General features: G+C 31.9%; 1 protein-coding gene across 1 annotated transcript in view; it reads left to right on the forward strand.

The window, feature by feature from the left end:
• The first annotated feature begins 3,907 nt into the window (after positions 1 to 3,907).
• LOC108748642 (1-acyl-sn-glycerol-3-phosphate acyltransferase gamma-like) overlaps positions 3,908 to 10,486 on the forward strand; it is a 9,546-nt gene continuing 2,967 nt past the window's right edge. Inside the window, exons 1-6 of the mRNA XM_018486906.1 lie at positions 3,908 to 4,244; positions 8,146 to 8,390; positions 8,470 to 8,642; positions 8,787 to 8,948; positions 9,097 to 9,435; positions 9,824 to 10,043. Coding sequence (XP_018342408.1) covers positions 8,210 to 8,390; positions 8,470 to 8,642; positions 8,787 to 8,948; positions 9,097 to 9,435; positions 9,824 to 10,043 — 1,075 coding nt within the window. The 5' untranslated portion in view covers positions 3,908 to 4,244; positions 8,146 to 8,209. The remainder of the gene's footprint in view (positions 4,245 to 8,145; positions 8,391 to 8,469; positions 8,643 to 8,786; positions 8,949 to 9,096; positions 9,436 to 9,823; positions 10,044 to 10,486) is intronic.

A 10,486-nucleotide genomic window follows, 5' to 3' on the forward strand; every position in this document is an offset into this window, starting at 1 on the left:
GAAAAATATCGCATACGAAAACTAGGGAAATACTATAGTGTACGTGACATATTATAGTATTTTCTTAGTTTTATGTATGCGATATTTTTCAAGAATAAGGACTCACGAGTCTTATTTTTGAACAAATATCATATATAAAAATAGCAATTCTGTATACAATCGACGGTGACATTTTTCCGAAAAAAAAGTAGACTGGAAAATGTTGTATTAACAAAAATCCCTAGGGCAACACTGTTTGATTTTAATTTGTACGGATTAGTAACACCGTTAAGTGATAATGTAAACAATTGACGACAACAGAGAAAAATATCAGGGAGCTTCTCATCTCGATCCCAGATCTGATTTCTTTTCCGAGTTAGTAAACTTTTATTCTTCCATACAGCCCTGACATTAATGGTTTCTCTGTTTCTCATTTTCTGCCAGTACATTTCTTACTCGGCCAACCTGGCATTACATTCGTCCTCGATGCTTAATGGCTCCCCCACACGGAAGTTGGCGCAATAGGCAATCAATGTTTCGTTTGCGCGGAAGTAATAGATATATAATTTTCACCGTGCGACAAAAGTTGAACTCAATCCAACTTTAGCCGCACGACAGAAATAATATTACATCATTTCTAAAAGTTTTGCACAGTGAGGCCGACTTAAAAACAAAGAATTGGTTAGTGCAATAACTTCCGCCGCGCGACAAGCGTTATCGCATTCTGTGTACAGATATATATAAGTCCTGACCGCAATTGTTGGACAAAAAGTCCCTAATGAGCTCGACCCGTCTGATAACTCATTCGACTTCGAATGTCCCCATTTTCTCGCCATATCTAGAATCTTCTTTCAGAGATCGTCAGGATTCCAGGGGCACGACTGTCATCTACCGAACAACCAGCCAATTCTCGTGCTCTTCTTCTAGGCATCTCTTGATTATCTGAGCTATTCATTATTTCTGTCCTTGTTTTGTATCTAAGTTATAGTCATAAATAAAAAATATAAAGAATATTTTTTTTTCTATAGAAAGAAAAACATAAAGTGTGTTAAACAAGGAAAGATTCAGTACCAATTTCACGACGCGAAACAGACCGGTATTCATAGTCGATTCTTGCAAGACTGTCTTAAGTACAATCTTGTCTGGTTTATGCTTCGGTTTTAACTCTAAAATCCTAAAATTCGGCTAATAAGGCTGCTAGTCTTAATTGGGCTTAACTGAAATCTGTATTCCATTGGCTGAATTTTAGGATTTTAGTGTTAAGACTGAAGCATAAACTAGGCATTAAGATAAGTAAATTCGAGGATTGTATTAGCATCTTAAAACATTATTTAAGACAGTTTTAAAATAAAAACGGATTATGAATATCGCCCCATGTTTAGCGTTACACAGTTAGCAGCTTTAGTTCTTATTGACATTCATAGACAGAGACAGCGGAGATTCAGAGAGAGATGCTTGCAAATTGCACACATTGTGTTATCCCTTCCACCATGGTCCCAGTCCCTTTTTTACCGAATTATTCTAAGCACACTTCGGGCACATTCTCTCCATCAACTTTGATTCCTTAGAGCAGCTGACTCCAGAACATTTTTCTAAAATCCTGATTCCCTTCCTCTGAGGAGCAGAATTGCCAGATGAATCAAGACTAATATCGCCATTTACAAAGCTTTTTATAGCCAAATGTCACCATTTTATTGGTGAATTTTCGTCAACGGCTGTGTTCTAAATTTATTGCCAACACTAAAAATGTTACAGTTTACGTGCATTATAAATTTTCAGTAATGGCAGTCAATTTTGGAACACATTCAAAATCGCCAGATTTTGATGAATTGTTGTCATAAAATCGCCAAATTTTGATAATTTTTCGCCAATAAAATCGTTAGATTTTAGGAATTTATATTTATAAATGTAACTGTAATTACACTTATGGCAAATTATTTAAATAATGAATATAAAGTTATATTGTAATATTAATTGAAACAAACATTGTCATTAAACAGTAATGTTTAATTTATTACAAATTTATTATAATCTTATTACAAACTAATTTTTTAAAATAAAAACATACAATAAAATTTATATGCACGAATGCATGCCTATCAGAAATTTCTAATAGATCATTTAAAAAACCGACCAAATCTTTTCTTGCACGAAGAAAGATTCAATATCAACATCACGACGCTGAATACAGGTATTCATAGTCGATTCTTACATTTAAAACTGTCTTATATACAATTTTAAAATGTCATAAGTCAGTTCGAGGACTTTATTAATATCTTAAGACATTATATTTAAAACTATTTTAAAATAAAAACGGACTATGAATACTGCCCCATGTTCCACAGTTGTAGCCCTTGCATCTCATGAACATCCATAGCCAGAGAAATTGAGGATTTAAAAAGAGACATCGTCCAACTGCACTATGTTATTCCTTCCATCATGCATGCAACCAGAGACAATAAACACAAGGAAACAACATTACATATCATAATGTATAATGGATTTGACGAATTGTTTAGAATAGATTCCGATTCGGAATTATTTCATTTTTCATAAGAAACACAATATAAATTTAAAGAAATTGAAAAATTCCAATCGGAATCATCTGGACACGCAGCAACCGCAATGTCTCACGATTCACAACAATCTCAACGCCTGCGAAATTTCAGTATTCACTGAGCAATCAGCAGCCACTAATCAGTGCATCAAAAAATTCCCTAGCATGTTTGGAGATGAAGAGAGAGAAAGAGAGAGAGAGAGAGAGAGAGAGAAGACGCCAAAATCAGAAATATTAGTCGCCAAAAAAATCGCTAATCCCCAAATCTAAAAATAAAGTCGCCTGACCAAGTCGAAAATCGCCAATTTGGTAATAAATCGCCACATCTGGCAACACTGATGAGAGATAGCAGACACACTAATTCTACTTCTGAACTGTAAACAATTGATGACAACAGAGAAAAATTAGAACGCTCCTCGTCTTGATTCCAGGCTTGATCTCTCCTCTGGGTTAGTAGACTTTCGTTCTGCCACTGAGTCACACAGCCCTGGATATCAATTATGGAATTTTATCCCTAGGATGAAAAATAAAAGTGAAAATTTTTACCATTGAAATTAATGGAGAAATTTTTCACTTTTCATTTTCCATGCTAGGTTTCATGATTGATATCCTGATGGTTTCTCTGTTATCTCTATTTCTGCCAGTAAATTTCTTACAGTAAGTCCATAAGTTCGTTCATAAATCCGTACCACAAACTTATGGACTTACTACTTTAATGGTGTTACTAATCTGTACAAATTAAAATTGTGTTGTCTAAGGGTTTTGTTATTATCAACATTTTTGAGTTTACAAACTATAAAAATTAAAGTCTTAAATGGAATTATATACGTAGTATATAAATTCACTTAAGCATACAAGCATTTAAGATCCAGTTAGACCATTTAAGGTTTTGATTTCTATAGTTTGTGTTATCACATATACGGTCCTATAATATGTTAGTTTTTCGGGAAAATGTCATGTAACGACCAATCGACTAATTACAATCGAGAAATTGTTATTTTCGCATGTGAAAATTATTCATATACGAGATATACATAGATACTCGTATACATAGATACTCAAGAATAGCGGTCTTGGGATACTATTTTATTTGTTTTTGTACGACAAATATATGCAGGACAGAGAGGTTTGATTTCTCTATCTCATAGCCAATTAACAGGCTTGAAAAATTTGTCGTGCGACAAAAACGCATAAATAAAATATCATCTTTTTGCGATGCTCCTGATGGAAATAAATCGCTGAAATCGCTCATTAAAATCTCTATTAATTGGACAGATTTTAGTTATTTTAGCGATTTTACCTATCTGCAAGACTCGACTTCTAGAGATATTAGCGATTGCCATAGTGAAAATAAACAGGTGAGACAACTTAAGGGATGCGCAGTAGGATCAAATTTAACACAAAATTTGATTGGCTAGCTGATTGCTCTGAATTGCCGTTATGCGCATTGTCTCATCTGTTTTCTTCCATCATGGCAATTGCTAGTGTTCGCGCACGCACAGCATGGAGGCATTCCGATTCTCCTGATGAGAGGAACGGAGTACGGAGCGCCGACGTCAAGGCACTGTCGAGGCACGCACAAAAGCGCACCATCAATTCACTGTTAGTGAATTTTTGAACTTCGCACTTTGATCCATATTCTACACTTGGCACATGCACAGTTCTCTTTCGCACGCACGCTTCCTCTTGCCTGGGATGTTGAATTAAGGTAAGACCGGATGTTTTCCACTATACAATCTGCAAAAAAAAATCTTTTGGGTTTTCAGAGATACACATTGTTTTCGTTGCGGCGTATTTATGATTAAAAACGCCTCAATCTCTTTTAAACATTACGGCACGTAAACATCACGCTTATTCTATTTATTTGGTAAGTTTAGGCTACATCCAAAACGTTCTCTTTAAGGAATATTTTATTCTATATCCTATAGTATACGTATACTATATATTTCAAATAAATTTTCCTCGGGAAGAACATTTTGGAGTGTACTACCCTTAGACAAATGAGATCGTGGAGTACGTCAAATATGTACTACAAAACCCAATATGACGAAACTTTCAAACATAGAACTTTATATTTTATGTAAACTGTTTTATGTTCTGTATTATATGATAAAGCACATGTCAAAATTTTATTACTTTTATTACTATCAAATTATGTATATACAAATATTCGTTATTTATTAATTTTCTAGATGACAGTTATTTTTTCACAGTGCCAAGTTTGTGTTAATTTCAGGTATAATTCTGATATTTAGAATTGTTTGGAAGAAACTTATAAAACATTGCATAATATTATTATAATGATGGTATGTAAAAAGACCAGGGAATCAATTTTAAAGATGCATAGTCATTTCAAAGTAGTGACAACATTTGTGAACAATTTATCCTAAATTTTATAAGCCAATACAAAGTTGGTATTAGAAATATGACATTAATCAGGAATTTGCTCCAAATTATATTCAGCTGCCACCACAGTATAACCAGTAGAGACACTCGCGGAAAAATGCAGGTCTGCGCGATATGGCTACATAACTTTTGTTTTGAGCTGGATCGAATGAAATGCAAGACGACAGCAACATACATGGCTGTGTTTTGTTGATTCTATTTCATGATGCATTATCACATGCACCCCATATGTATTGTATATAGAGAAGAAAACAGTTTGTGGGAGCTGTTTTAAATATAAAAAAATGAATAAAATAAAGAAAAGTTACATGCAATATTAATCAATGTGGTAATGTGTGTGTGTGTGTGCGCGCGCGCGCGCGCGCGGGCGTGAGTGAGTGTGTGACTACATATAAGGCATTGCAATTCAGTCCTTGATTTTTTAAATGTTAACATGGATAGATACTCATACGACTGGCGACATGGAGATCAAAGGTGCTGACACGAAATGTTCTTACTGGTTATACTGTGATCACTATGCGCAACGTTATATCTAGTCTTCTTATATGATAATGATAACTATTTTTTCAGATTCTTTCATTAACACTTGTTAAGTTTGTACAACTTGTACGATAAAAAATTGTAATTTAGTAAAGTATCTTAAGAATTTAATGTCAAATTTAATTTGTTAATTTAAATTGTCCTTAGAAAGTCAAATTTGATCTTTATTGAAGCTAATGTTATGAATCATGAAATTTTTTACAGATTTATATTTTGTTTTTATTGAATACTGATATGAAAGTTCAAGACTTCTGAGTACTCATTACAACTATATTGAATTATGATGTCATAAGTAAGAAATGTGTCGTAAGTGACACGTTGACTTTTCTTGCCTGCCATTTATAAATAAAGACATTTGATATAACGGAATAATAAAATTGTTTCAAAATACTTGTATAAATGGGCTGAGACTATCATTGTCCCCCCCCCTCCCCCCACTATAAGCAGTAGTCATAAAAGGTACATAAAGTGCATTCATTAGATTTTACTCAATATATACATGCCTAGCCTATTTTCACTTCACGAACTTTTTCGATTATTTACTGATTGTTGAGAAGAATAAGAACTTTTAAAAATGTTTTACAGCGATCTTATTACTCCGTTTTATTCAAATTGTCTTTATTTACAAATGACATGCGAAAAAATCATTGTATCATTTTTTGCTTATGATGTCACGATTCAATATGGCTGAGGTGAGTATAATGGGTCACAGAAAAGTTGCAACACCGTTTTTTCGATGATTCACTGTACTTAAGAGCCTTAAAGGGATACTGGTGTTATCGACAGAACACGCATTTTGCATATTTTTCTATTTATTTCGTTTTCCTTACACAGAATAAAAAATCCTTTTTCGGAATAAAAGAAGTTGCATGCAAATAGCTGGGGGAAACCACAAAACTTTATGAAAAACTAAAACAAATTGTAAATTCTAGTTACCAAGTAGGTCATTCTTCATGTATATAAATGAATTTAAATATATATCCATATAAAAAGTAGCATCCCATATTTAAATAATTTATAAGAATATAATGATATGTTTATAAGAATTATTTATAAACAATTAATATCTTATTAACTTATTGCTAAAATCGTAAAATGATAGAGAACTTTTCTTCTTAGTTTAATCCATTCGGTCCCTATGCGAAAGATTTATCATTATTTTCAAAACACCCTGTATATATTTATATATATTTGTTTATATATATTTAGAATCATTTATATCATGCGCAGTAATAACTTATACATGTAGTAATAAAAAATTTTTTATTTACCATTTTTTTTGTTTTTAATACAAATTTGTTATTTCTTACAGCTATTTGTGTTTTTTCTTTTATTTTAGCTGGAAAAGGAATCTTTGTTTTATATGAAGAAAATGAAGAAAATGAAATGAAAGAAAAATATGAAATGCCTACTTGCCTCGATATTATAAATGAATATTAATATAGTTATAGTATAGTATAGTTATAGTTTTTAACATAAACTTGTAAAGGTTTATTTCTGTTTAAAAAAAACAAATGGTTTGTCTCTGTTTAAAAAAACAAATGAACCCATAAGAACCTGTTGCATATGTAATAATTCTCTGTCTTTATACCTGACTTATCTCTCCAAGTAAAAATATACTGATTACTTGTTATTATTTGTGTTTATTTCAATATATGATTTATGTAAATAGTTCGTCTTTTTTATCATATAATTTGTTTCCTTTTCCATGCCAAATTAATTGATATAAGCCAATTAATAAAAAGTAGTATATAATTTCTATATTTTTAGTTATAATTTCTATTATATGTAACAGCATCCAGTGATCAGAAAATTGTACATAACGATGCTACAATTGTTTTTTTCGCTCTCAGGCAAGTTGTTTGCATATACTTGCACATGTAACTGTCTAATTTCAGCAAACGAGAATGGATTAAAGTGGATTGAAATTTTTTTCTATCTGTGTATTTTTTAATAGCGAATATTTTTTTTTTTGGATTGAATTGGATTCAATTGGATTCAATTAGATTCAATTGGATGTGCAATTGGATTGAAAAACTGCATTTCTTATTCAAAATTTTGAATTGAACAGTATTCACAATACACAGAAAAAGCTAATATTATTTTTAGATCGAAAGAGATTCCTATAAATGGATAAAAATGCATTCAGGATTGAAAAGCATTTATTTTAACATTCGTGAATCAATATTTCTGAAAATCTGAATCCATTTCAATTCATTTCAATCCATTCTTATTTGCTGGAATGTCAAAATCATACACAATAAACATTATTTTGAAATTTTCATATTTTCCTTTTACACAATGGTAATTATGGGTATAATTATAATTGAGGGCATGGGCAGAATAAAGGCCTAATTACAAAATTTTTATTTTAATAAAAATTAAAATAATTTGCTATACACAAATAAGTACAGTATCAAATAAATTTATGTAATGTTTAAGAAGTTACATGTTACAATACTTCTCTATTACGATATTATCGATATTAAGAAAGCTAATCTCAGGAAAAAGGGTCTAAATAAAATTGTGCCTTTATTCCGTCTTTTTCCTCAATTGTATTCCTCAATTGAATTTTATGAAGAAATTGAAATTATAAGGAATTTCATATATGAGCAATTCTGTCTTTTTATCTTTAAACACTTGTCAATTTATTTTTGTTGCAGGCAGAGAAACCAAATATTTATGTTTTCTATAAAACGTACAGTCTAGTACTATTTGCTTATTACAATGAGAGTTCTTGCCTTTGTGAAGCAATGGTTGGTGGTACATCTTTTGTTTGCCATCACATTTTTTACATCCGGCTTGATAATAAATTTCTTCCAATTCATTTTATATCTTGGACTGAAGCCTTTTTCAAAGTACTTCTACCGCAAGATCAATTATTATCTCTGTTATTCCTTTTACTGTCGTAAGTTTATTTGTTTTATATTACAATTTTTGTTGTATTTCTAAAAAATTAATATTTTCTAAACGTTTATCTCCATCAGAATTGGTATTTATGGCAGAATGGTGGGCAGGATCGGATCTGGTATTATACATAGATAAAGAGGACTTTGATACATATTTCGGTAATGAACACGGCTACCTTCTGATGAACCACAGTTATGAAACCGATTGGTTGATAGGTTGGCTGCTATGTGATCGCATGAGATTGCTAGGTGTATGTAATCTTTGAAAATAAATTTTTAAATATATGATACATATATACACATATGTGCGTGCGTGTAATGTATTTATATGTGTTTGTAATGTATTTATATGTGTATTTGATACAAGAACATTTAAAAAAATATATATTTTTTAGAACTGTAAAGCTTATGCTAAGAAATCGATACAATATATTCCTACGCTGGGATGGGCATGGAAATTCGCTGAGAGTATCTTCCTTGAGAGGAGTTGGGAGAAAGATAAGGAGAATATTAAACTTCAAATCAAGGAGCTTGTCGAGTATCCTGATAAAATGTGGGTGAGTATATCTTACCATTTTTTAAATCTAAACGTGTGTGTATTAGCTACTTTAGAGCAAATAATTCTAATGATTTAAGAGTATTTAATGTGCTGTTAAAAAAAAATAATTATATAGTTATAAAAATGGATATGTAAATTAATTATAGTTGCTGCTCTATCCCGAGGGTACGCGCTTTACGCCGAAAAAGTTAGAAGCTAGTCAGAAATTTGCTATCGAAAAAGGTCTGCCAGTATTAAAATATCATTTAACGCCACGCACAAAGGGCTTTACCGCCAGCATTCCACATATGAGAGGCAAAGCAACGGCCATCTATGATATTCAGATAGCATTCAAGCCATCTGATCCTGTGAAACCGACTATGAAGAATCTTCTTTTTGGAAAACCGCTAGAAGGACATATGTATGCTAAAAGAATTCCAATTGAGGAAGTACCAGAAGGAGATGAAGCGGCTGCTGAATGGCTGCAGACGCTTTATCAGCAAAAGGTAGTACTAAATTTTCATTGTTCCTTGAATAAGATGGAAAAGTTTATACTATTTTGGTAGAAATATAATTCTGTAACTGGTATATAATAATGCTTTGTAAGTTTGAATAGAAATGTTTAATCTGAATTAAATTAAGAGTTGAGTAGTCATCTGTTCAATAAAGATAAAACCATATGTAATTGACTTTTTATTACGCTTTATCCAACTTAAGTATTTTCAAGTACAAAAAGAACATTAGACTTTTTTCTGTGAGCATTTGGATAAAGTGGTCATAAATTTGTGATTAAATCGAGTAAAACAATAAGAGAATTGATTTTTGTTAAATGACTTGGTTTATTTGACACGACAATATGACGCAGCAACGTTAGATGAAATCTTTGTTTGATAGGATCGTATGATGGAGAGCTTCTATGAGACCGGTGATTTTTTTGCTACGAGCGGAGTACCTAGGATAGGTTCGTTCAGGCTAAAGAGAAGATACTATTCCCTTGTTCACACCATTTGCTGGGCGATAGTTATTCTTGTACCAATGCTATATTATCTCCTAAGGCTCCTGCTATCTGGCTCGATCTTTGGAATTACTGTCGCGGTCGGGGTTATCGTTGTATGTAAGTATCTTTTATATTCACTTAATTATGTTATTATTTTCAACTCTAGTTACACTAAATTATTCACATTCAGCAATTGACAAAAAATAATCATTATATAATTGTATATTAAAAACTATGTTTTAATTTAATTCTGAATGTAGCAAGTATATATATATACGAGGTCTGTTCAAAAAGTATCTCGAATTTTGTGTTTTTTCAAAAATTATTTATTTATTCCTGAATATCTATTTTGTCCCCTTCAAAGTAAACCCCATCAGATATTATACACTTGTGCCAACGTTTTTTCCAATCCTCAAAGCACTTCAAAAAATTATTTTTTGTGATCTTGTTCAGCTCCTCCTTCGATGCCGTCTTTATCTCCTCAATCGTAGCGTAGCGTCGTCCTTTCATGGGCCTCTTCAGTTTCGGGAACAAGAAAAAGTCACAGGGGGCCAGATCTG

The sequence above is a fragment of the Trachymyrmex septentrionalis genome, unplaced genomic scaffold (assembly GCF_001594115.1).
Source record: "Trachymyrmex septentrionalis isolate Tsep2-gDNA-1 unplaced genomic scaffold, Tsep1.0 scaffold109, whole genome shotgun sequence".
Taxonomy (NCBI): Eukaryota; Metazoa; Arthropoda; class Insecta; order Hymenoptera; family Formicidae; genus Trachymyrmex; species Trachymyrmex septentrionalis.